Source organism: Chionomys nivalis, chromosome 26 (assembly GCF_950005125.1).
Source record: "Chionomys nivalis chromosome 26, mChiNiv1.1, whole genome shotgun sequence".
Taxonomy (NCBI): domain Eukaryota; kingdom Metazoa; phylum Chordata; class Mammalia; order Rodentia; family Cricetidae; genus Chionomys; species Chionomys nivalis.
Window position 1 is genome coordinate 4,013,521 of NC_080111.1, and position 27,885 is coordinate 4,041,405.

Below are 27,885 nucleotides of genomic sequence, written 5' to 3' on the forward strand. Positions count from 1 at the left end.
TTGTTCGTGAGATCAGGTGACTCGAACACATTTTTTGTTGTCCTTTTGCAAAACTACAGTCTCTGCCCCATACAAAAACCGGTTGCTATTTAATGAAGTGTTCCGCTTACCCATGTGAGCTGGTGGTTTTGAATGGCCAGGTTATTGCTGTGCTAGCTGTTAGGTACTTAAACCATGCTTCCGTCCGGCATTTAAGATGCACAGGGCCCAGAGTGCTCAAGTATATATAGGCAGATGTTTGGGCACACCACTGCTTCTTCTTGGTTTATTGATTGATTCCAGGATCCATTCCTGATCAGAATGCAAGACGCTTGCTTGTATGTTTGGGGATTAGGTACCCGATCTAGTCAGAGAAAGACAAGCCACGAGTCAGGGATTGTGAAGCGCGATGGTAGGGCATCTTCTACAGATGTTTGCATCTGTTACCCCGCCTCTAGGTCCTGGTCTCAGTGACATGCTGTCTCTCTGCCTCTCATTCAAGGTCTGTGTAGGAAAGAGCTTGCGGCTGACGAAGGGAAGGCAAGGGGGGTTTAGCAGAAGTCTAGGGAGTGGTTTCCACAGAACACATGATTTTGCTGTTCTGTGGATTGGACCCTCATGTGTGTTAGGTAAATAATCTGCTCGTGGGCTTTGTCCCCAGCCTCAAGCTTATCAATGTTTTTTTTTTCTCTCTTTTTTTTTTCCTGTCAGTTTTCTGATTGAACCCAGGGTGAAATTATTCCCCTCTCCCACCTGGAACTTCGTTCTGATGTCATAACTAACATAATTTTAATGGAATGGAGAGAAGAATTGAATCGTGCTTTTCACTTTCGTGTTGACGTGTAGTGTATGTATGTGTTCATGTTTGTACGTGTGTGTGTGTGTGTGTGTGCCGTGGGGGCCAGAGGTTGACGTCCGGTGACTTCCTGTATCACTTGCCACTTTGTTTCGAGACATGATTTCTCCCTTATGACGTCCTGTCTGTGCTGGAACTCACTATGTAGACCAGCCTGGCCTTGAACTCACAGATATACACCCTCTTTGCTTCCTAAGTGTTGGGATGAAAGACTTTGCCATCACGTCTGGTCTCCACCTTGTGTTTCAAGACAGGGTCTCTCACTGGACCTGGAGCTCGCTGATTGAACTGGGCTGGGTGGCCAATGGCTCTACGGATCTGCCTGTCTCCGCTGCCCCGCCTCCAGCACGGTGTTGCAGACAGGCCACTGTGTCTAGTTTCACACAGTACTTGGCGGGGTGGGGGTGATGAAGGTGGAGAGGATGGCGGTGTCTGAACTCAAGGGTCCCCGCTTGTGTGCCAGCTACTTGACTGACTGAGCCATGTCCCCAGTTCTCTAGATTGTGCTTTCAAATAATGAAAATGACACTTTTGAACCTAGGATTTGCCCAGATAGCTCTGTTCTAAAACAATGGGCTCATAGCTCAGTAGGGAAACTGAGTTAAAAAAAAATACTGTTTGATCCTTCTGTGTATTCATTTTTATTTTGGTACGTATGTAGTGGTGTGTGTGTGTGTGTGTGCGCGCGCGCACGCGTGTGTGTGAACATGTTTGCTTCTTGCCAAGAACTTTCTTAGAAGCTAAATTGGACTCGTAACCACTTCTTAATTGTAGGAACATTGATAGGACAACAAATTACTATCTTGCGCCCCCTAGCGGAATTGGAGCCCTACTTCAGACTTTGAGAATACTGTCTTGAAAGATTTAGCTTTGGAAACGAAGTGTTTTTCTGGTTGGTTTTCCAAGGTTTTGGATAGGAGAGAGAGAGAGAGAGAGAGAGAGAGAGAGAGAGAGAGAGAGAGAGAGAGAGAGAGAGAGAGAGAGAGAGAGAGACTCTGAGACTGCCTGCCTTGATGAAAGATCTGCTAAGCTTTTTCTTTTCTCATGCTTGCTGCAGAAGTCACAATGGCCGTCAAAGACAAGGAACCTGATGCTCCGCTCTGCTGCCCATATAGGCTAAGTGTCCTCAGCCTGGCAGTCAGTCACCTCTACACGTGCTGGGCCCCCCTTCCAGGAAAGATGGCAGTTGAGGGCAAGTCCCATCCAAACGCCCCACTTGCGCTACCGAGAAGCTAGGCTGGGAGGTGCCCAGCTGCCTGGAGTCTGCTGGAGGACCGCGCCAGCCTTCACAGTCCACGGCGAGCCTTGCTGGCCTGTAGCTGCTCAGGGGCAAAGAACATTCTAGTAACAGAGGTTGAAATGACTGCCCCATCTCTTTAAGCTCTCCCTTCCCGTATTACTGTTTTCAGCGATTTGACCTGTCTTACGTGTGTGCTTGCTGGGCTGTCTGCACAGCCCAGCCTTGTGTTGCCCATACGTGCAAGGAGGAACACGTGGTTTTCAGGTCTGCATGGACTCCCTCCTGTCCTGTCTCCCCGCCATGTGCTCGGCCACCCGAGAGCGTCATTCTTAATAAAACAATGGGCATTTTGATTTGGTTTGATTAGACCTAATTGGATTTCTTGCGCCGGCAGAGCTGTCTTATTCTTATTGTATGGAGTGTCCCACCTTAGTTTTTCCTGCAGGGTCCAGGCCCCAGGGCCTGGGCTCTAGGCCACACTGGGAAAAACTAAGGCCTCTTAAATACCCTGTGGGAGTGGCATGCTGGGATTTGGAGTCCAGAGCAAAGCAACCCCCAGGCCAGGTAGCTGGGGCTACTCTCCCAACTTAACACTGTCTGCAGGGTATGTATTCCTCCAAACCCAGTGAGTGCCTGCAACACTGGACAGCACCACACCCACTGTGTGTGATGCTCCTTAATCATGTGGATATACACCTTCTCATGGAAGCATTTGAGTTATGGATGGAGAGCCACACATGGTAATCAAATACAGCAGTTAACGCTGTCCTCAAACTGCCATTTCCACGGCTGTGATTTGGGGCCATGGATAAGTCAGGGATCCTGACACAGAGACAGCTGATCTGAGAGATGAGGTGGCACCTGAGGGGCGGTGGGCACTTCTGCGGGGGAGTGGGAGGTGCCTGCGAGGGAATTGACATGCGTCTCTATACATATGTGTCCAAGCATGGATATATATGTACACGGGACACATACGTGCAGTCGTGGGGGTGTGGATGTGTGTATTCCGCAGCAGCATCGGAGGGCAAGAGGCTCAGCTCGTCCCGTGGAAGCCAGGGGCATCTGTGTCTGACCAAGCCTTAGGATGCAGCTCTCAGCAGAACAGGGCCTAGAGCCATCCGGGAAGCTGGACACACCTCTGCGTGCTTAGAGACTGCTCTGGCGCCCTTCCCTGGCAGCCGGGTCAGGGAGCCTCTCTTTGGGAACATTCCAGTCATGACTGGGGAGGCTTGTCTCCCTTGAGGAGTGCGCAAGGACTTAATGAATCCCACAGAGCATCTGTCTGCATTCCTCAGGCTTGCCAGTGAGGGTGTGAGAGGCCCCTGAGCAGCTCACGACCGACCACTGGTCCTGTATCGCCTGAGTTGGGCTTACACCTGAGAATCTGAACTTCCCAGCTGTTGCGTGACCTCTATTGATTTAACACAACACTCCTACCCGGCTCTGCCACTATACATTGCCTTATGGCTGTTGATTCCCCCCCCCCCTCCTTGAGATTCATTTAGGCAGAAACTCACCCAATAGCATTTTGCTACGAGCCAAGAAGACAGAGAGAGCAGGATGAAGAGATGAGTGTGATCCCGTGGGAGACTTGGTTAGCAGGAAGGTTGCAGGAAGGGGAAGGAGGGTCTTTCTCTCTCTCTGGAGCCACCGACTAAGACTGGACCGGTGGAAGACGTGCCTCTTTTTCTCAACCATCTCTTTTTGATGCTTGGTTTTGACAACTTGCAAAACGACCCCTACACCTTGGCGTGTAGTAGGATTGAGAGATGGTGGGTAGGAGAGAGGCATGTTTGCCCATTCGCTGGAGGCTTCTGTGACGGGGGAGGGGTTAGCCATGGACAGATTCGTGGCAGGTGGAAACAGCCCCCTGCGATTTGCTACGTTTGACGTGGTGTTATCTCAGGAACGCTTACTTGGATGACACTCACTTTGGTCTCCTCAACTGACACGAACCAGCGTCAAAACCCACAGGAGAGCTGGGACCACGCTTGGTGCCAAACCACGCAGTACAGTGTGAGGACCTGCGTTAGAATCCCCTTGTGGAAACTGGGCATGTGAGCGTGTGTCTGTAATCCCAGAAGTCTGGTGAAGGGGAGGCAGGGACGAGGGCATCTGTGGGAGCTTGTTGGCCAGCTGGGCTGCTGGGAGCAGTGTTGAATAATGAATAGACATTGTCTCAAACAAGGAGAAGGACCAGCACTCAAGGCTTCTTCTGATCTCCATATGTGTGCAGGCACACATACACATCATATACATATATACATGCAGATATATATACTTATACACAGGCTAAAAGACCCCAAATCTGTAAGAAAGCCTGGGCTAAGGACAACACTCTATCTCAAGAAAGCAAATCAAACAAACAAAAAGCCTATGACAAAGACAATAGGAGAGAGACAGAAAGGGGGGGGCGGTAAGGAAGGATTTTGGGATAAAATGATGACTCAGACTTCCAAATGAGAGGAGACCTGGAGGTAGATGAAGCCAGTGACATCATTGGAGGTTAGTGTTTGGGGCCAGTTCCGAGGAGTTAGAAGGTGACTTCTGAAGCATCCAGATCCACAGCCCCCTTCTCTAGATACTCAGCCGGAACCCTCAGGAGAGGGCCTCAGGAATCTTATTTTCATAAGCCTCTTGGATGAGTCCTCTTCTGAGTCAAATAGTGACACTGCTGTCATCCAGGTAACTACCTGCCAAGACTAAAGCATTTCCAGGGGTTGTAAGCAAATACATATATGTAGTTGTCAAGATGTGAAGTTTAGGGGAAAAAGAGGCTGAATATTCCATATTGAAACAATTAAACATTTTTCTTTTTTCTTTCTTTCTTTCTTTCTTTCTTTCTTTCTCAAACTAGTTCCTTGGGTCGCTGGTTTATGCGGGCTATTTTTATCTTTTTAAATTTTTTTAAAATTGATTTTATTGAGCTTTACATTTTTCTCTGTTCTCTTCCCTTCTCCCCTCCCCTTCAGCCCTCTCCCATGGTCCCCATGCTCCCAATTCACTAAGGAGATCTTGTCTTTCTATTTTCCATGTAGATTAGGTCCATGTATGTCTCTCTTAGGGTCTTCTTTGCTGTCTAGGTTTTCTGGGATTGTGAATTGTAGGCTGGTTTTCTTTGCTTTATGTCTAAAAGCTACTTATGAGTGAGTACATGTGATAATTGTCTTTCTGGGTCTGGGTTACCTCACTCAGTATGAAAGTGTCTTTCAGCCATTTTAGAGTAGTTCTCTGTTTAGGTCTGTACTCCATTTTTGTTGGATTGTTTGTTCTTTTGATGACTGATTTCTTGAGTTCTTTGTGTATTTTGGAGATCAGACCTCTGTCTGATGTGGAGTTAGTGAAGATCTTTTTCCATTCTGTAGGCTGCTGTTTTGTCTTGTTGACAGTGTCCTTTGCTTTATAGAAGCTTCTCAGTTTCAGGAGGTCCCATTTATTAATTGTTTTTCTAAGTGTCTGTGCTGCTGGGGTTATATTTAGGAAGTGGTCTCCTGTGCCAATGCATTCAAGTGTACTTCCCACTTTCTCTTCTATAAGGTTCAGTGTGGCTGGCTTGATGTTGAGGTCTTTGATCCATTTGGACTTGAGTTTTGTGCATGGAGATAGATATGGGTCTATTTTCATTCTTCTACCTATTGATATCCAGTTATGCCAGCACCATTTGTTGAACAAGTTCTCAAGGGTCTTTTCTCCAGTGACTTTCGATGTCAAACTTCAATATTTGTGTTAGGGGTGGCAAGGTTTAGTTCATAACAAGGGTGGCTTCAAAAATCCTGCATTCGGCAATATCCTCGATAGGAACTTTAAGGGTCTATCACAAACACTTTGAACTGCGGGAGATTTTCTTTTTCTACTTCATTTTAGGTCATAGCCCCAGACAGTGGCCCTGTGTCCTGGCCTTCAGGTTGTGCTGAAGTCATTCCTCTGTGTCACTACCTCCCCCACTAGCCTCCTTGTGCTTGTAGCTCGGGTCTAATTTGTCTTTGCCCGCTCCTTGATAATTCTTGAACAAACTGGGAACAAATCTTCCCGCTGTCTGCGTAGGCACACAGACCTCTGTGTCAGCAAAGGTCCTAACTCTCAGTCTCTTGTTTTCGCAGCCACCGCTGGTCCAAGCCATCTTCAGCGGAGATCCAGAAGAGATTCGCATGCTCATCCACAAGACGGAAGATGTGAACGCACTGGTAAGAGACGCTGAGATGCTCTGGTCCTGCAGGGCCTCTTCTGGGGCAAGCAAGGAAGGGCTCGTTGACATTTTCTGTCCTGTGGACCCCTCTATGACATAGTTTGAACCCTGGACTGCTTTTTAGGTTATTGTTTTAAAAACCCATGCAGTGAAACTCTAGGGTTAGACTAAATCAATTATATTGAAATATTGTTGTAAAGATTTAAAGACTGAAGAAGTAGTCACTCTGTGGAAAAATGCTTGCCTAGGACACACAAGGCCTGGGTTGGACCCTCAGCCCTGTGCAAAAATAAAAAAAAAATCAAATTAAGGATACAGTCATATGTATCCTTAAAATGGCTTTATTCTAAGCAACTCATCAATGAAGGTATCACACACTAGGGAACTATGTCAGCATGTCCCCAGTTGTAATCTCTATGCATCTCTGTGAACTTTTATACAGTCAGACGGACCTTTCTGAAGCTTGGGGTGTTGCACTTTCTCTGCCAACCACACTCATTTACTTTTCCACCCTTGGAGGAGTAAAAACTATGACTGAGTTGAGGCTAGAGGGAACACCCCACTTTTTTTTCCTATCTACATTCGTCTTGAGATGGAGGAGCAGATCTGACGGCGAGCACGGAACAGAGTCGCCAGCACGGCATTCGGAGCGAGCTGCACCCGTCTCGCGTGTTATGAGCATGGCTGTGATTTCTCCTGGCGACAGCGCCAGGCTGAACACGGTTACTCCAGCGGTTTGCAGCGTAACTCCATGAGAAAAGGATCCCGGCCCCCGCGGAGAAGGCAGAGAGAGTGAAGATGTAGCTTAGTTCTTTCCCGGTGATGGCCCTTGGCTCGCCGGTGAAGTTTGGCAGCCTGTGCCCGTGGGCCAGCAGATGGGGAAGCTTATGCTTTTTTTCCATGAGGAAAGGATAACATTCTTTGCCATGAGCGATTGGTAGGAAGCAGAAATCTGAGTGCCCTCAGTTCTGTCGGAGCGTGGCCATCCGTCTTAAGCACCCTGTCTGTTCTGCTTTGGCCCCGCCCTTGCTGAGCCGAGGCCGAGGCACTGGGCCGAACCAGACCCACTCACGCTCTGGCCTTTATAGGAAAGACCTGCTGGTTCTTCTTCTAGGTACTATGACCCTGGGATGAACATGGGATTCCCCAGCTCTCACACTGTCTCTGAAGTTGTCTGAACCATAGGCGTGCTTGAACATATGCGTATTTTTCTGAGAAAAAGGGTCAAGGTTTACGCTGAATTCCTGAAAAAGCCTTTGGACATCCATCAAAAGATGAGCACCCGTCACGTACCTGTGCAGTCCCATGCAATAAGTCACCCGCTCTAAACAAAGGGAAAGGCATTAGCCAAGAGCTCAATCTTTGGTGGTTTCTGAGAGTTAGGTCTAACAAGCAATTAGGTGTATAGGACGGGGCTGCTAATTCGCTTAACGTCATCTGATTATTAAAATGCTCAGGCCCCTTGGGAGAAGAGCCCTCTTTCAAGTGTAGTGTTTGGCAGAAAGGACCCAGCAGAAAGGACCCGGAGTCTAGTAGGTCTTCAGGGTAAGCCGGGCTTTGCCCTGGGGCCATAACCCCAGGTATCTCTCCATCAGCTCTGCTGGTGGCTCCCTTCCGAGACACGTCCTTTGTGCTGAGGAGGTACAGATGGGTGTGGCTCTCCGGAAAACATTTTGGCAGCTTCTCCCCAGCTGGCAGAGAGAACACCAGGGCGATATCTTGAGATGCTTTTTTTTTTTTTTTTTTTTTGCAAGGTAAGCCAGATGAAGTCAGGGACAGAGGACTTGCCGAGGCAGCTGGGCATCGGTCCAGGGCCTGTGGGTTGTGCCCAGGAGGACATGAAGCAAGTTCCCTGTCAAGAGCTTTGACATCACAGGAATTTGCCCGGACTATTTCAGTGGCTGTGGGCCAAGCCCTTGTAAGCCTAAGGCAGGGTTACAACCTTTTCCTAGTGGTCAGGAGCAAACAGAGCTTTTATTTAGCTACACCTCAGGAAGTTGTACTGGCCTCTGAATGGCCTTTGTTTCTTTTTGGAAAAGCAACAAGCATTGATGATTGGTACAAATTGCTTGGACTGTACCCAGCTATGTCAATGAGTTAGCTAGGTTTCGCTCTGGTAACCTGTAGATGCCCGATGAACGTTTGAAGTAGGAGCTTAGTTCTCTCGCAGCAGATGAGAAGAGTGTCCCCAACTTACGTGGGGTCCCTGGTATGAAGGTGTGGTTTGTACGAGTCGGTGAGGAGGTGGGAGTCTCCCTTCATCAAGCAGACCTCTGTCCTAAAACCACACGGGCTCCAGGGGAGGATGGGATGTCACTGTGGCACTGTGCCCCTGAGAAGTCTGCACCATCGGCTTTGGTCTTACAGTCTTCCGTGGAGTCGGCGATTCTACTAACTTATCTCAGGGGCATCTCGTGAATGCTTCCGTTATTGACAGAGTCACAAAGTGAAGTCAAGAAACGAGAAAGCACTCTGATGAACTTGGAAGGGGAAAACCCAGGCTGCGCTGGAGGCCCTTCTTCAGGAGCTGATCTAATGCCCTTGCTGGCTGTGTGTGCGTGGCAGCCGGGAAGGGAGGGGAGGGGGAAGTGAATACAGGAGTGATTGACAGCTGAGTGTGGCAAACATGGGGTGGGGCTGCCTTCCACAATGAAGCCTTCCTGTTGAAGGGAATTGCTCCTTTTGTTCCTCTCACAGCCCCAGAAACCCCGTCCCCCACCTCCCTCTGCCACACGGGGAAAGAGATCTCGGATCCCACCATCACAGGCTCGTAGGCTGTGATACCCTGCTGGCCTAGTCTCTCATTGCCGGGGTTCCTTGGGGACCGGGTGGATTGGCGGAGCATTGGTTAGGTTACGTGGGGCCAGGCTCCTTAACCGGTCCCCATTCTCAATCACGTTTTGCCCGAGAAATATTTACGCAACCCTGAGTATATAGGTGCATAAAACAGGTGTAATGATGAGCTATTTACTCGCGATGCCTTACTTTTAAAACAATCATTTGGTATACATATAATTTTGCTGTTTATTAAAGACTAAAGCAAACGTACATATTAGTGGGAGTGATGTACTTTTAAAACTCTTGTTTTCACACTTTTAAAGATTTATTTTATATTGAGTGTGTGTGTGTGTGTGTGTCTGTCTGTGTGGGTAGCTGCATTTGAACAGGAGCCCATGGAGGCCAGAGGCACTGGATTCTTCTGCACCTACAGGTGATTGTGAGGTAGCGTAGGTGGGCACTGGGGGCGAGACACGGTTCCTATGCAAGAGAAGCACATGCTCTAACCCCCAGGCAATCCTTCCAGCTTCTTGGTGGGCTCTAAAGTTTTACATGAAGAATGGAATCTTGTCTGAGTGTTTGGCACCACAGGATAGAGACTATCTCCCATGCCTTTCAGTCTTACCCACGACTGTGATGGCCTCTTTCTACAAGCATGTAGAATAAAACAACATGTATACGGTTAGGACCTTCTTAAAGCATTGTGGGAAGTACTGCCACAATCCAAATGTATTGCACCATCTCTCTTACGGAATTCAAGCACCAATTGAAGTTAACAATTTGGTGCGCACACACGGGTACACGTGCAGGTGTGCAATCTGCCTCTTTTACTTGGGCTCTGGTAATTGGACTCAGTCTTCACATATGCTAGGCATGTAATGTTTACCAGTGAAGCCATCTCATAGACTTCAAATGGCAATTTTTAAAATCAAATATTCTCACAGCGGAACTCAAAGATACACTAATTTGATATTTGCATGTAAGAAGGAGATAGCAAAATGTTCTATTTTCCATAATAAAAGTCACAAAATTTCTAAGCGAGCAAAACCTTTGTATGGCAGCAATGGTGTCTGTCACCTACAGCAGTCTTGAACTGAGCCGAGGGGTTGCAGGCAGCATTGGTTGGTGTGTGGCGGGAAGGCTTGCACAGCGCAGCGTGCATGTCTTCTGTGAGCCTCAGTGAAGCCCTGAAGGACAGCCTGGGCAAGCCGGCTAGAAACACCTTGGGCTCCTTATGTGCTTGAGTTTGAACTAAAATCTGACCGGTTAAGTTCAGACACTTCTTACGATTGCTGTTTTCTTCATGACCCCCACATTCAGCTGGGCCGTGACCCACAGTTTAAGAGGCAGTGTTGCCCAGGGCTCAGCTGGGAGGTGGATGTTCTGTTTGGAAGGCCGAGAGAATTTAGGTGGATTGGAGGAACCTGTGACATGTTAGGATCCTTCTGCGGTCTCTGTCGTGAGTGGTGTGTCAGAGCCTAGAAATATGTGGAGGTAACTGTTGTATAGCCTCAGGTATCCACGTAAGCCGATTCAGATGTGGCCAATCACTAGGAAGACTTTATAAACCTCCGCTGGAATCAGCTCACTGAGCTTAGGGTAGAGAAGAGCATCTTAATTTACAACCTCACAAGTCCAGACTTCAGAGACTGAGTCAGTAGGAACACACGTTAGGATCACGTGCCAGCACCCTGACACTTGAAGATGGTCTTATTGCACCATACAGCGATCTGGACAGAGACAAACTGGGGCCTGGCCCCGGCGAGAGGCGAAGACGGGGAGGGAAATGGCGGCACTCTCTACTTAGGACAGGAGCCCCTCTGTCATGTTAAACCGGAACAGGCTTGCTGTTATGGCAGGTGGTTGTAAGCTGTAGAAAATAAGATTTCAACCCCAAGGATAAGAAATAGAAAATGGGGCTGTCTGAAGAAGCAGTGAGCTGCCTTCACGGATGAGGTCCCGGAAAGGCCACTTGGTAGAGCTCCCAAAGGCGATGACTGGCGTTGGCACAGATTGCCCCCAACCCCTGTTGTGCCCTTGGCTGACAGTAGTCATTCATGATGATGTGTTAGTGTTAGAGATACCGCCATACTGTCCATCCATGTGCATTATGACGCCTCCCCTGCCTGAAGTAGCTTTAGAGAACCGTGTCTTCCAGCGGTGAAAGAGCGCATTCCTGAGATTTGTGACTCTCAGTGATACCAAATGCGAGGCGTTTATTTCTCATCGAAAAGAGCCACTGACAGAAACACATGCATGTACACACAGACGCATGCGCGATGCTCTTTATGATGGCAAAGAAAATTAGCAAATATTCTTCAATATCATTTAGTCCTCAGTCCATACTAATCAGTAGCCTCAAACAGCTGAGTTGTCCCCAAGCTATGGCTTTCCACACGCATGTATAATGACACACATTCATCATACATATTACATAGACTAGTTCAGTGATGGCAGGATTGCTCAGTGGGCAGAGGCGTTTGTCATCAAGCTTGATGTCCTGCTTCCAATCCCTGGGACCTGCAAGGTACACACACACACACACAAAGTAGAAAAAAATTTAGAATAGGATTTTACTAAAAATCCCATGCTCTGGGGGCTGGTGAGATGGCTCAATGGGTGGAGGCAGTTACTGGGCAGCCGATCAGAGGATCTGAGTTCAGTCCTCTGAACCCACAGCAGAAGAATAGAAGCTGCTCCTGAAAGTTGACTTCTGGATTATACACACACAACACACACACACACACAACACACACACACACATATATATACACATACACACCAACGCACATACACGGATACACACATGCGATAAACATGCATATACATGTACACATATATATACACACACATATAATACACACATACACAGAGACACAGACATATATACTCATACATATACACACATACACAAATACACACATGCACAAACATACACACGTACACATATATACACACATACATATACACATACACACACAGAGACACATACACACATATATATACATATACACACATACACAGATACATACATACACACATACACACATGTACACACATATACCCCCCACATACCCACATACACATACATACACACACATATTCACACAGACACACACACAGTGTAAAAAATTAAAAATATAACGTTCCACCTATTCATCTTTCTTCTCTTGCCTTCAAGAATTTCTCGTTTTATTTTGTTGATTTTTTTTAAGCATGTGACCTGAGTAAGGGCAGTCCACCTGAAATGCAGAGGGGTTGCAGTTAGCTCCACCCCAAGTCTTCCTAAACAGACATCCTGGACTCACTGTGGACTTTGGGTTAACTTTCTTGGTCGTCTTTGCCTCTGTGAAACGCCATGTTTGGCACAACTGTCCCAAACTTTTATCAGTGTTGGTGGCATTAAATCCTGCACCTTCTAAGCTTGTTGGCCCCACATCGCCCCCTCCTTGCTTGGGAGCTGCACACGTCTGTCTGTCTCTGTGCTCCAGATGTCTGGTTACAGTGCAAACAGTGCTGTTTGCTTTTAGTGAAGCAAATGTTTTCTGTGTTCAACGGAGCCTGTGAAATCTCATTAAGAAGCCAGTCATTAGCCCCGACTAAGTAAACCCCGGATGTTTGGTGTGAATATTTTAGCTTCCCCTCCCCACGCTAGCTCAGCTTTCTCAAGGTTACTGGTTGTCAGCTGGGACCAATAATTTTTCAGTCACCTGCCCAGCGTGCAGCCGCTCCATCATCGGGAATCTCCACCCGCTCCATTAAACTGGGGCTGGATAGGAATCTGTTCTCTGTAGCTCCATTAGTGCGGCCTGAGTGGGGGATTTTCCTGCCGCTCACTTCATACAGGAGACTTGGAAGCGCTAGAAACGGCCTTCAGCTGGTGATTGCCAACAGTCTTCCCTGTCTTTATAAACATTATGGGCTTTCACAAAGGCCAGTGTTCTCTTCTTACTGGCGTGTGTGCATGTGTGTGTGTGTGTGTGTGTGTGTGTGCTTAATATTAAGTGTTTGTTTTCAAACCTAAGATAATAAGCCATGAAGATGCATGGAACTCAAAGTAGTGACTCAGACACTGTTAGCATGACTGACTGTGTTCACATGCACTGTTAGCATGTGTTCGCATGCACTGTTAGCGTGACTGTGTTCACATGCACTGTTAGCAGTGTTCACATGCACTGTTAGCATGTGTTCACTGACACAGAATGGTGCTGAGGTTTCCCCCTAAGGGTGTACCATGGTAGCATCTCAAGCGTGTTTCCCAGAGTCCAGAACAAGACTCCCTCCTAAGGAGGGAGAAGAGATAATTCAGTGGCTAAATACGTTGGAAAGCTCTTGTCCTACATATTCCCTCAGGCTTTCGTGATTCATAACACGTTACGGTACAAAAGACTGAAGGTTTCTGCCCACGGGACATCAGTTTAACAGGATGCTTCTCAAGGTATCTGACTTCTCAACCTTCTCCCCAAATGGTCTTCATCACTGTTATCATAAGACCATCATCCAAACTGACAGACAACTTCAGAAAACCCCCAGAATGGTCTCTGGCATTGTTTCCTGAACTTCAGCATGCAACAAGATCTCAGAGTGCACAGGCTATGGGTGTAACCCCGGGGTCCTGGGAGGGGCCCAAGGGGCTGCGCTTCCAGTCAGTTTCCAGTTGCCAGCTGTTTGGGGACCACACTTTGAGGACTGGTTCATGGTCAGACCGGAAATAGAGAGAACGGATATTCTGATGCATGACTAGGGGCTGCCATCGGCCCACGGCTTTATGACGCAGAAGTCAACATTCATTCAGCAGCTATAGGCAGGGTTTCCGAGCACCGTGTCAGGTACCGGGTATGTGCTGGCGTTGAATAAAGGCCTGGTCGCTGTCTTCAGAAGCCTGCGTGTAGTGGACAGATACGCGGCGATCTGGTCGAGAAGGTTGGTCAGTTGGTACTTATAAACTAAGAAGCCTGCTGAGAAGGAAGCTAACCGTGAGCTATGGCTCCCAGTTAAAGAGCCATGAAAGGCCTCTGTAGTGGTGGAGACATTTAGACTGAGGCTGTCCATGAAACGCTGGACATCTTGAGAAGACTGGAACATTCTTCAGGTTGGATGAAAATATGAGCAAGGACTCTAACGCGGGATGGCAGCGGTGGGCACGCCGCCGCGTGCGTGTAGATTTCTTCTGTGTGTGGTAGGAGGGCGGGGGATACACTGACGGCGTCTCTGCAGATGTGGAGACAGGTCCCTTGAGGTTCAACGACAGACCAGATGTGAAGGGCATGGACGAGCTGGCAGCCAAGTATGGCTCCTGGCCTGGGAAGCAGAGAGGAGGAGGGACAAGTGACATCAGGAGTCACTTTGTTTCTGAGAGAAGCCAGAACTGAAGACTTGCTTTTCTGGGGGCAGTGAAGTGACCATTATTCTGCAGACACAGTCATTGACTGTTGGGAGAGGGGGTGGGGTTTAATAAACATGCTTGTTGACAGAGCTCCCTATAGAGTGGCTATCAGCGACCGCCTAGCTGCCTTGCGTTAGAAAGCAAATAAGGCCATTGAACAGTAAACAGCATGTATCTTCCTGTGATAACAGAGAATGCCAGGCTCTCAGAGATTCGCAGTTGCTATGTAATGAACAGGAGACAGCTACTCTGTTATGTTCACAGCTTGTCTGGGTTGGGAATCCTGGCAGGGCACGGTGGGATAGCCTTTGCCATTTCAGGACTGGGATTAATTGGGAAGTTCCATTAGCTGGGTGGCTTGAAATGGAAGGCAAAATTATTTTGGGGTTCACTCACAAGTCTGTCTGAGCTTGGATTTTATACGTGACAGGCTTTCTGTCTGCAGGGCGGCCAGGGTGTAGTCTTTTGACCAGATCTCAGTACCAGGTAAGTATTCCGTCTTGTGCAGTGGGCCTCCAGCCCGATTAGAAAGCATTTGGTCATCTCCAAAACAATCGTGCCACTTGGCACTAACAGGCTCATCTTGCCTGGCAGCTCAGTAGGTTTTATAGTACTCAGGGAGCACAGCTGTGTAAGACTGCTGAGCCCCCCTCCCCTCCTCCCATAATATCTTACGTAGTACCTTCTGACACTACAATCCTAGTCAGTGGGGAGGAAGCGTCCAGCTGGATTTATTTCTATCCTGTTTCTAAAGTGTGTGGATACCCCCAGCCACAGGGTCTTGCCATCTTGTTTTGACCAAGAGCGATGACATTAGCTGTTCGTGTTTTGGGGTTGTCTGGGGAGTGCCCTGGCTAACAACTCATTCCACACTGGGATTTTTCATCTAAGCTTTTATGGCTTCTGGGAATAGCGTTCTCCATCTGTGCCGGGTGTTTCTGCTCACGTCCTTTCTTAAAACGTTCACTTTTTAGTTCGCCGATGAAGTAATAGGGTCTCTATACGGCTTGAAAAATGCATCCTTAGTTCTGGTTGCCCCTCTTACTGGCCCCCACCTGTCCCCATCCCGCACCCTATGAACCTTTCCTCGTATTATCACCTCTGCTTCACCATGTGTTTACTGCCCACCCCACCCAAGACCTTTCCCTTAGCTCCCGTCTCACTTCCTGGTCTCTGCAGATGCTCCCTTCGATATAAACACCGGAACCTAAAATCGTGACGCTAGGATCCACACATGAGAGCAAGCGTGTGTCTTTCTGGCCCAGGGCTCCCTCACAGTGGACACAGCTTAAAGGCGTGTGCCACGGTAATCATGGTAATCACGTGTCTAGCGGGTAACTCATGCTTTTCAAACGTTAATGTGCGTACGCATCACCGGGAAGCTTTTTCTCAGTACAGTTGGGAACACATTCGCATCACCTAAGCTCACAGGGGCTCAGTTAATAGACCCAACCCCCACATCTGTTACTTCCCACTAGCTTAAACACTTCACCTGCTATTTGAATATGTCAGGCCTTCTTTTTTGTGGATGATATTATCTTCACTCAATTTTTACAAAACAATATAACAGCAGAGTTGACTTCATGGGTATGAAGAAAATTTGGGGTTCGTAGTATGAAAAAATTTGGGGTTCCTAAAAGATATTTCCACGAAACCCGTGTGACCTGGGGATGAATCTTCTCACGAGATGCGTCAGAGTGGTGGCTGTGGACTTAAACTGTAGTAAGTGGGCTACTGGGCAGTGGCTCTGTTGTCCACAGCTGCCGTGTGTCCCCAGGCTAGGAAATGTGCCTACTGGGCTTCTGTGTCTCCTGTGTGACGGGGATGCTACAGTTCCCACCCATGTCTCCTGTGTGATGTTACAGTTCCCACCCATGTCTCCTGTGTGATGTTACAGTTCCCACCCGTGTCTCCTGTGTGACGTTACAGTTCCCACCTGTGTCCTGTGTGATGTTACAGTTCTCACCCATGTCTCCTGTGTAATGGAATGTTCCAGTTCCCACCCGTGTCTCCTGTGTGATGTTCCAGTTCCCACCCGTGTCTCCTGTGTGATGTTCCAGTTCCCACCCGTGTCTCCTGTGTAATGGAATGTTCCAGTTCCCACCTGTGTCTCCTGTGTGATGTTCCAGTTCCCACCCGTGTCTCCTGTGTGATGTTACAGTTCCCACCCGTGTCTCCTGTGTGATGTTACAGTTCCCACCCGTGTCTCCTGTGTGATGTTACAGTTCCCACCCGTGTCTCCTGTGTGATGTTACAGTTCCCACCCGTGTCTCCTGTGTGACGTTACAGTTCCCACCTGTGTCCTGTGTGATGTTACAGTTCTCACCCATGTCTCCCGTGTAATGGAATGTTCCAGTTCCCACCCGTGTCTCCCGTGTAATGGGGATGTTATAGTTCCCACTCACTGTGAGGAACACTCCAGGAAGGGCGGAGAGAGGACTCCCGTCCCTGGAAGAACACAGCCAGTGTCAGTATCCCCTAGAGACGGCTCTTTCTAGATCAGCACATCTTAGTTCCCGGAACATCTTCTCTTGCAGCCCTGACTTTGATCTAGCACCTTTACCCTTCCCATTTCTGCGTGGTGTGGCTGTGGCTTAGCCCACAAAGATCCGTGTGCTGGGAACTTCGCTCCTAGCATGGTTCTCTTGGGAGGCGGAGCTTCTGTCTGCTAGATGTGGTTAGGCCAAGGGGGATTTGGTCCAAGGGATGGATTAGTGCTGTCTCTCGGTGCTGACACAGGACAGGGTTGTGATAACGTCATGACATCCTCATCCTTGATCTCTTCTACAGGGGCCTGTCCCCTTTCTACTTCCCCATGCTGGGACTCAGCCAGATGGTGACATCGTGCTCTTTGGACTTTCCCAATAACCCCCCTTTCCACCCAGCCTTGGGCATTTTTATTTCAGCAATGCGCAAACACAGTATGGTCAGCCCGCTAGAACAGGGCCTTTCGCTGTCCCCATGGAATTATGATGCCTGGTGTCAGAAGCCGTGCACTTTGGTTGGTGACATTGCCCCACGCCTGTCTTCAGGGTGCAGCAGTTCATTTCTCTTGGAAAGACACGGTCGTGCTTGGGAAAGAAGTGCAGATTTGCTTGACAACCAAAAGGCTGTGGAGCCGCAGAGATGGCGCCAGCACACAAAGGAGGTGTCCGACAATGCTGGCAGCTGTGTGGCAGCTGTGGCGAGTTTGAGGTCAGCCTGAGCTCGGGGCTGCATGAGGGATTGCCTTCATCAGAGCCAACCCAAAAGCAACAAACGAAACAAAACAAGCCAACCAAAAATAAGATATTCTAATTTATATGAAAAAAATGTGTGATAACCAAACAGATCTGTGGGTCAACTTAGGGTTTGGTTTTTGGAGCCTGATGAACTCTTAAATACATGCTTGTTGCCTTTGCTTGAATATGGACTTAAAGGCTGAGCAAACACCAATTCATCCTTCCTCTGCCAGGTTACCATGAATTTTAGAAAAATCCTTCTTTCATTTTATGACGATCTCTCGTTTCTTTGTCGTTTTCGGGTCACTGTATAAAAAATCAAGATTTAAGAGCCACCTCCTATAGCCAGCTTCCCTCGATAGGTGTGAGCGTGCGGTTGCACTGTTGTCTTACACAACAGCTGCATCCCCCACTAGATGCTTCCACGGGTTTTTCTTCCCGGCTCCAATAGCTGGTTTCTTTGCTCGTTGTCTTCTCTCTGTAGTGTTTTCTGAGCGTCCCTAGTGTTTGGACCCCCTCGGGTGCTTTCTCCCTGCCTACCAGTCCCCAGTCCAAGCTCACAGATACCCCTGGCAGGAGGCCAGGGATGCCTCGCGTGACCCGATTACTGTGGCTGGCCCCACTACTTTTCTGTCGCCCAGTAGCTAACTTCAAGCGGTGGTGGCAATGGGGAGCTTTCGTTCACCAAAGATGAGAGACTTGTCCCACCAGCTCCCCATACCCCTTCCTTCAGTGGTTGGCATGCTTCCTTTTCGAGCTCCGATCCTGTGATTCTCTAGACCCAGGACCGACTGCAGGAGGCGTCTGTCTGAACTCCCGGGCAAGTCTACTTTCACGTGTTTGACGAACGCTGTTCCGTCTCCTCTGGAGTTTTGGCCAGTCTCGGCAAGGGTCTCCTTCATCTTTTCCCACATCCACCTTCACCCCCACCCTGTCTTTACTTCTTTTTCCCTTCAGTCAACCAGAAGGAGCCCATTAGGAGGAGAGTAAAAGGGCGGGTTGTCGTAATGGGCCGTGGTTGTTGAGAACTAACCACCCAGCAGGAAAAGGCCAGGTGTCTTTTAAGCATCATTTCACCCTGCGGTTCAGGAGGAAAGTATTGGATGCTCATTTGACAGAGAAACGATGGCTTAGAGAGGGGCCCAGGAACTTGCCCAATGTCATTTGGCTCTCAGCGTCATTGCTGAATTAAGCCCTTGAGCTACGGAGTCCATGAGGATGTACTGCCATCCAGAGGTGGTTACTGCCTGACATGGATAGACAGCACAGACCAGGTCCTGACAGCCAGAGGAGGCCGAGCCCCTAAAATAGGAGACCTCGGGTGCAGAGTGTGGAGGAAGGCAGTTCTGGTTAAGAAGCAGACCCCACTGAAGGCAAGCACAGGGAAGGCCCTGGGGAGGGGCTGGGCTTCGGCAAGGGTGGGGAGCAACAGGCAGGGTGGGTAGTAGGGAAAATGGCCCCTGGTTTCCCAGACCAGATGGAGGATTCTAACCATTCACATCCCTTCCCTGGTGTGGCGGTGCCCTCGCCGCTGCTGTGGGAAGGGTTCTTTGGGCACAGCTCTTCGGCTGGCAGAGTGTCTGAACTGCGGACCCCACGGTGTGCCGCCTGCAGAGGATGGCCTGGTACCACAGAGAGAAAACCTTGAGGCTCAGCTGCCTGGGATTCCTGGTAGCACACAGTAACGGTGCCCTCCTGCTCTTTCAGCCTGCCCTTCACCCTGTGCGCTATTCGAGATGTCCAGCTACCCACAGGCTGTTGGCACTGTCTGAGGCCAGGCTTCTAGGGATCCAAGAACGGCAGAAAGTCCCCACCCAGCCCTGTTGGGAATACAGCAGCTTCTCCCCCTCTAAACTTTCCTGAGAACTCGGGTTCTTGCCCCATGACATGGCTGGGGAGGGAATCTCCCAGCCTACCTCAGTCTCTTTGAGAATTCACAGTAGAAAGGCGCGACACTGCCATCTTGCTTCCTTTTCCTGTTCTTTATGAAGCCCTTGAATGGAGCCAATCCCCCACTCTCTCATTTTTAGAAGCAGGCCAGTGTTCCTCACCTCCCACCCCAGCTCTGGGCTTGCTCTGGCCTGTTTGTGAGCATCACCAACCGTGTCTTTTAATCCCAATGATAGGTTCTAGCATCCCTGTTTCCCAGGCCTGGACTGTTTGTTACCAGAAGTTTTACTTTAATGGGGCCTCTAATTGTTCCGAGGCTAGCCAGAGATAAACATAGACTTAAAAGCCCTCAGAGTTGATGTCTCTCTCTAACAAATCACTGAGCTCACAAGAGTGCTCATTTAGGGGGTTTTTCCTGGATCACATTAATGCTACGTTTTGGGACACGTGCCGTATGGTGGAGCAACCAAAAGAGGGGTCAGAGGGCAGGGCACAAAGCTGGGTATGAAAAGATTTCTTCCAAGCGACTGTAGACCCTCAAATCAAGGACTCCATATTTTGTGGCTTTGGGGTCACATTGTCCTTGTACCAGATGTTCCTGCTGCTTCTCCAATGATTTGGGTGTCAGAGTATCACGTTTCTCCATTTCCGTTGGACTGAAATTGACTGAATTTGGCAGGATGGGCAGTAGAAGGAGATATAAAATGGTGTATAAGAAGTAGGGCAAAGGTTATAACACATGTTTTGTCCATTGGCATTCAGGGAATAACAACTAAACATCTTGTTATCAGAGAAGCCATGTTGGAACAGCTTAAGGTGAAAATACATACTTTGAGGATGAAGCTGGGACATGATCCAAGATTAATATTAAAAAAAAAAAACAATACAGAAACTTGGGCCAGCAGTCCCCGCTACTCGGAAGGGTAAGGCAGGAAGATTAAAAGTTCAAGGCCCACCCGGACTACAGAGTGGATTCAAGGCCAGTCGGCAATTTAGTGAGGGTGTATTTCAAAATGAAAAGTACAAGGAGGGCTAGGAGCTAGGCACGGTAGCGTATGCCTCTAATCCTAGGGATGAAGATTAGAAGTTAAGGCCAGCCTTGGTTACATAGTGAGTTCAAAGCCAGCCTGGCCTGCATGAGATCCCATTTCACCCCCAACCACAAAAGGGCATGGGGCTGGAGACGTAGCTCAGTGGTAGAACATTTTACTGAGCAAGGGTGAAGCCCTAGGTTCAATCCCCAGTTCTGAGCAACAATAAGAAAAGATTATGGGCTTAGAGAAAATCCTGAGAGCTAAGGCAGTTGCTGATAGTGATAGAGTCTCTGGGGGATTTCAAGCCTGCACATGAAACACTTTGGTGGCTGGCGGGCAGGAACCAGGTCAGGACAGGGTGTCTTACCAAGCTGTGAGACTCAGGACGGGTGTGAGTCAGCAGGTCTCCCTGTGAGAGGAAGCAGAGCACAGACATGCTGGAGAGATGGTCAGTCAGATGCAATGCAAGCTGCGTTTATGGGAGAAATTATGAATATGTAAATTCAACAAAGTGTAGCGCTAGCAGTAAACCAGCCATTCACATAAATGACCAGTGTTTATGCCGTCTGTGGGACGGGGCATCTCTGTGTCTTCTCTTGTGCTGAGGATAAAGGTATGGGAGATGTCTGTAGCAAAGGGCTCTATCCTTGCCTTCTGTTTGCTCCCAGGAACCAGCTGATCACGCAAGGATCCTAAAGGGCTCTTAGTCCATCTGAGAAAATAACAGCTTTGAATTGCCGAGCTGCATAAAGTCGGGTTAGGGAAACATTTCGTCTCAAGCCCAGTTCTATAAAGGGCACATGCATGTCCATGACCTGGTCTCTGATGCTTATTCTCAAGAAGACCGGGTCTGTCAGAGAACACGCCGGAGGTGGAAAGGAGCCTTTCTCACACGCAGGGTCTCTGAGAAGTGCCATCAGCCTCCCTAAGGATCCGTTAGAGTGTACCTGAGTGTCTGTCCCATTGGCTCAGGTTAGGAAGGCCGCGCTTGAGTGCTTCTTTGTTCGGTGATGCAGAAAGTGGCCCCCAGGTTATCTGGTGTGTGTCCATCATGGATCTACTTTTAAGTACTAAGGAGGAACTTTTAATGGTTTTGATAATGTAAGCGTCCCAATCTGAGGAGTCTGTCAAGTGTCAGAAAGCTTTGGTTGGAGTGTTTATGCTTGGGGACGCCCAATTCTCATGACTTAGGAAACGAAGGACATTGTACACATATTAAAACTCCCAGGACAGAAATTGGTCCTAAATTTGGATTCCCGGGACTCACAGAAGCCACATGCACTAGCGTAAGTCCGTGTAATCCCAGTGTGCCCCATGGCTACATGGGGGGGGGCAGTACAGGAGAGTCTCCGAGGCTCAGAGACCAGCTTGCCTAATTTCTTAGTAGGGGAGAGATCCTGTGTCAAACAAGGAGGAAGATGAGGGCTGGCATCTAAAGGTCATCCTCTGACCCCCACATGTGAACATTTACACACACATGCACATGCATAGGCACACACACATGCACAGATATGTGTGCACACATGCACAGCCACATGAACATGCACTCACACATGCACATACATGCACACACATGCATATACATGCACTCACGCATACATGCACATATATGCACACAAACATGCATGCACACACTTGCACATACATACACACAACACAATAAATATGTGCATGCGTATACACATGCCCACACACATGTACATGCATGCACATAAACACACATGCACACATACATGCACATAGACATACACATAGACATGTGCATGTGCACACATGTGTATGCACACACATGCACAAGCACACAATATGCATAAACGTGCATGTGCACACACATGTCTACACACATGTCCACGCACACACATGCACATGTACATGCACACAGACATACACATAGACAGAACTGTAATTTTGTTACTGTTAGGTAAATATCTGATATGCAGAATATCTGATATGCCAGCCCCGTGAAAGGGACGCTTGACCCCCCCAAATGGGGTTGTGACCCCCCAGGTTGAGAACCACTGTTCTACAGCATCTGGCATCTGATAAATTGTATTTTCAGGGAACATGGCTGACTATTATAAAACACACCGGAGAGTCACTGTGCTTATTTCTCTCAATTCTCATTCTATTTTCCCCCTCTAGTTTCAGTATTCTTAGACAAAAATTTTAGATAGTTTGCAGCGTAATGGGTGTTACTTCCCATAGTGTTTCATTCATATATATTTATTCCTTTTTCTTAACCATACCATTTGCAGTGTGGCCAAGGCTGGTCTTGCAGCCCCGCACTGAAATGATCCCCCATCTCCTGCATGTTGGTTCCACAGAAGAGCACTGCCCATCTGGCTTCCTCATCTTGCTCTTTTAAAACACAATAGCTTCTCCCTTAGCATCAACTTTGTCTTTTGTGTCTTAAGTTTAGACATCAACCTAATTTCTACGCGGTTTCTTGTTATCTTAAGTTCCTGCTGGCTTCGTCTGCCATCTCTTGCTTGCGGTGAGTTGTTTCCACAGGGGTTTTCTGTCGTGGGCTTAGAAGTTCATCTCCAGTGGAGATTTCATTTATGGTGTCCCAGATTCTCTGAATGGAGGACTTATCTCTCCAATGAGAACTAAGTTTTATACCTATTTTTCATTTGAAAGTTCATGTATTACATAGATATTATAAATTCAAAATCCTGAACCACAGAGGGGAAATCCTGGGAATACAGATGCATCTTGGAGAGTTTCCATCCCTCATCAGGAGCCAAGGACAAGGTGCCCCCCTGCCAGCTGCCTGTGTGAAAGCTGGGCTTTCCTGCCAGCCCAGCTTCCACTTCAAAGGCCATTTCTCAGGTGAAGGTCTAAGTTCCAGTTCTGCGTTCCGTCTCCCACAGCCAGGCCTGGGTTGAAGGACCGACCTGGTGCATCCGCATCCCAGGCTGTAAAAGCAACTTCTGCTTCCAGCCTTGCTTCCCAAGTCACTTTCCATTCCTGGCCTCCTTCTATTTAATTTATAGTCAGCTCCGTTCTAAGGATGCTTACTGCACCTTCTATATGGTCCAGCCCATCCCCAGAATTTTTGGGAGGACTCAAGAGGAAATCTCTCCTGGTTAGTTTTTATTGTCAACTCAACATAACCTGCTTCATCTGGGAAGAAGATGATTTGAGAATTGCCTCCCACTCCATCAGATTGACCCGCGGCCACGCCTACGAGAGACTGCTTTGATGGATGTGGGAGGGCCACGCCCACTATGGGCGGTGCCATCTTCGGGCAGGTAGATCCCGGCTGTGTTAGAAAGTTAGCTGATCTGGAGACGGTAGGCAGCGTTCCTTCACAGCTGTTTGAGTTTGCTCTGCCTTCCCTCAGTGATGGATTGTGACTGGAAGTAGAAGCCCAATAGACCCCTTTTCCTCCAAGCTGATATTGGTAGTGGTGTTTACCATAGCAACAGCAAACAAACTAGAACAAAAGGATTTTAGACTGCCAAGGGAACTTCTAAGATGATATCCTTGCTTTCATTTTTATTAAGAAGAGTATTTCACATTGGGACCGTGACACATAAAACTTCAACATTAATTTGCTGTGTTTTGACGAATCCTATAACCTAGGCAGGGCTTATATTCCTTTTCTTTTAAATGAAGATAATAAAATTTGAGAACACCATGGTGCGTCTCCCCTGGTAGGGATGCTTTACAATCAAGCAGTTTGGGAAAAGTGAAATGAATGCGTGGTATGGTTACTGGATAGGCTTGCCTCTTTCAGACACGCTGGTGTCGTATCTTAGAATTCCTTTCTAGTAGCATCCTGACTGGTGTCCCCTTCCTCCATCTACCCTCACCTCCTATGGCTGTGCCTCTGATCCCACTGGTTCAGCTTATGACAAAGTGACGTGCCGCAGCCCGTGAGTTCTGACTTATTGAGCACAGTGATACTGTAACTCTGTTATTCAGCCTTGGCTCATGGCCCTTTACATTTCATGCTCCTTGCTGGGGAGCGTGTGTTAGCAACCTTGGTCATCAGTGAAGATGTACTGCGTTTAGCTAAGGTCTTTCTAGCTCCTGACTGTCTTCTTTTGCTTCGGTGAAATGTCCCATGTGGCAGGTTCTATGTCTGCCATGTCATTGAAGGGGGAAATGTCAGTTGGAGTAGTTCTTACACAAGCTACAGGAAACCTTTGAATGCATATTAATAGAAACACTTGGATTCATATTAAGGGTTTGTACAATATGACCTTATACTCCTACACTCCTTCTTACAATTATTGGAACCTTAGTTTGAACATGCTGTGTCCTATCAGGGACCATGGAGTTAGCAATCCCAGATTTGTAATAATAGACCAACCAAATCTGCAAGGCAGGGAGAGAGGCTGGAATTTCTTTTCATTTGAGTCCAAGTTCTCAAACGGAGCATTCATTTGCTTCAGGGTAGATGAAGTCATCATCTGAGCTAGGGTTCTCATTGCTTAAATCACTTGGGCCAGGTTGAGTTTGTTTGAACAAGCCCTGGATCTAATTCAGTTCTCCGAAGAGCGTGCAGTTATAAAACAGTCGTCTTAATGCTCAAGAACAAAAGGTAAGCGGGCATAGTGAGGATTCAGAGAAAGTGAGAAGTTAGGGTCACAAATATTTGTAGGGTGAGAAGTTAGGGTCACAAATATTTTTAGGGTGAATCAGTAGAAGAAAGAAAATATTTGTGTCTTAGATGGTTTTGTAGCTTACTGCCTGTAAGAATGCTTGATCCTTACATTAGCATGTAGATTTTCAGACAAAGGACCTTTATTTTGGAGACTAGGGTCATGCAGGGCTCACCATGGTCATATAACCAAACGACTTCTCCAATATCTACCGTTGTTTTCCAGTTACAGACTGCTCTGTTCTCAGTTCTCAGTAGTATTGCCTGCACACACAAGGGTATGTTTCCATGTAATTCACGCTCCCCTCTCTGTTCACTTAGTGTCAGTTCATAAAACCACTTCCCAGGTCTTCCAACAGCTAAAGTGGCTTGAAAACAGGTCTGTCACGTCCCCTGCCTGCCGCCTGGATTCAGACTTGGGATGCACAAGGCAGTAGTTTGAAAGAGAAGAGGGGAAGGGAGGGCCTGGACCGTGAGAGTAATATCTTTGGTCTAATAGAGTGTGATTAGGTTCATTAGACAGTCAAGTGGTAGCAGGAGAGACAGAATCACTGGTGAGTACCAGGAATCCTGAGGCATCATGGGAGGTCGTGGGAGAGGCCAAGCTTATGACCCGCTCGCTCAGTATGACCAAGCGCCTGAGATGCCACCGGGGTAAGGACTTTCTTTCAAGGAAATCTCAACCTTGGAGGGGTTTTATAGTTCATTGCCCAAATGAATGCACCCACTTCTCACGCTAGCGCACACTGTTTTAAACAGGGCGTCTTTATTTCCAAGGCTGGGTTGATGCAGCTCTAAGAGCCGCCACGGTCACGCGACTGCCCTAGCTTTCCGACGCATGCCACGGTTCATCGTCACAGACCGCCGTCTTCATGTCTCTGTCTCTGCACACTGGCGTTAGTGTCCCTGTGTGGGGCTCTTGCTGTGCGCGGCCTCCTGCTTGTTTGGGGCTTCATTTTCATCGTCTGGACTCCTCTTAGACCTGTAAAGTAGATATTACCTCCAATTTACAGACAGGGAGGCCATATTTCCCGTGCGTCATCACGCTGCCTCTTGGTGTGTATCAAATCCCTTGTCAAGGACGTCAACTAGAGCCTGCCAGCTGAACGTCCAACTTCGGCTCTGCTGTGTATCTGTAGGATCTTGAGCGCATTTCCTCATCTATTTGAGCCAGTTTTCTCATGTGATGTTCTTTGAGCAGTAGATACGGCGCTGGTGCTGCAGTTGTGTGTATATGTGTGTGCATGTGTGTTCATATGTGTGCATGTACATGTGTGTGGGCATGTGTGTGCACATACTCATGTTTATGTGTAAGTGTGTGTGTGTGCGCGTGTGTGCAAGTGTATGCATGTGCGTGCATGATTGTGTGCATGGATATGCGTGTGTACTGGCTGGGCTTCGCACAATTCATCGATTGTCTTTGCGCTGTGTTCGGTTATGGTTTTCTGCAGTGGTCTCAGCTTGCTTTAGAGAGGAGCCTCTTGGATTAGAGGGTGACGGCTGCCTTTCCTGTGGGTATAAGGATAAGATTTAGAATCTAGTTGCACAGTTGTGCTAGCCTAGCAAAGTGGTGGAAGTGGGTGGTCTTGTAAGATCCATGAACTCATGAGCCCTGGGGAGGTTGGCTAGGTGTCTGGTACAAGCATCCTTCTCTCTTGGTGATTGGCTTTAAGTCCATTTAAACAGCTCTTGGTTACCACCAATAGGAGAGTTGCACTGTTGCGCCTTTGGGGGGCATCTTGCCAGGCTGGTCACTGTTGTGGTTTATGGCATTGCAGCGGGGTAGGCTGTTTTGCTTCTCTTCCTCGGCATCTTACATAGTACTTTTTGGCGCCATGGGAGCCAGCTGTAGGAAGGAGACTGCCGGCTTAGATCTGCTTCAAACAGTCTGTGTCTTGCATCATATGTGTGCATCATACGTGTGCCCTATGTGTATGCACAGTATCTTTAGCAATAGGGCCATTCCTTAATCCTTTGAGGGGAACCCTGGGGCAGCAGCCACAGTCTGTATTGTTTTGGGAAGTAATTTGTACAACCTACCAACCACTTGTATAGGAGTTTCTCATGACCGGTACTGGGGTTTTTGTTGAACTGGTACCGGGGTTTTTTGTTAAACTCGCACACACAGGTTGACCCTCAAGCCTTGCTCTACAGTCCAGCGGCCACTGACTGATGTCTACTTTGATTCTGTTTGTTTTAGGATTCTGAGAAACGAACCCCGCTCCACGTGGCTGCCTTCCTGGGAGATGCAGAGATCATTGAACTCCTGATTTTGTCAGGTAGGTAGCTATCATATTCAAAAGCCCACTGCTCGTGGAAGCTTGAATGGCCTGTTTACTAGACAGCAACTATAGTGAATGGAACAGAATTGCTTTGCTCATCAAAGTGTATTTGATCAGAATTTATCTGTACATGAAACACAGCAGAAGACATTGTTGGCAACGATTCTCGACTAAGTGAGCATTGCTTTGAATGTCTTTTTCCTATCCATCCTGTCAGACCTGGCATTACAGACAAACAGTACATCTGGATGTCTTGTTTTTAATTGTAAGAAAATAAAACTGATTAAAGTCTATATGAACCAATATGCTATATATATATATAGACAGCAACTATATATATATACTTTGTATGGGTTTATACACGACATATAGCACAAAGTGTGCATACAATCTGAATATATTTAAAATTGTACTACAAATA

At 47.9% G+C, this 27,885-nt stretch overlaps 1 protein-coding gene across 1 annotated transcript in view; it reads left to right on the forward strand.

Moving 5' to 3' along the window:
- Nucleotides 1-27,885, forward strand: part of Ankrd44 (ankyrin repeat domain 44) — a 205,342-nt gene that overhangs the window by 81,570 nt on the left and 95,887 nt on the right. Inside the window, 2 exon segments of the mRNA XM_057758516.1 lie at nucleotides 6,176-6,259; nucleotides 27,383-27,461. Of these exon segments, the coding sequence (XP_057614499.1) occupies nucleotides 6,176-6,259; nucleotides 27,383-27,461 (163 nt within the window).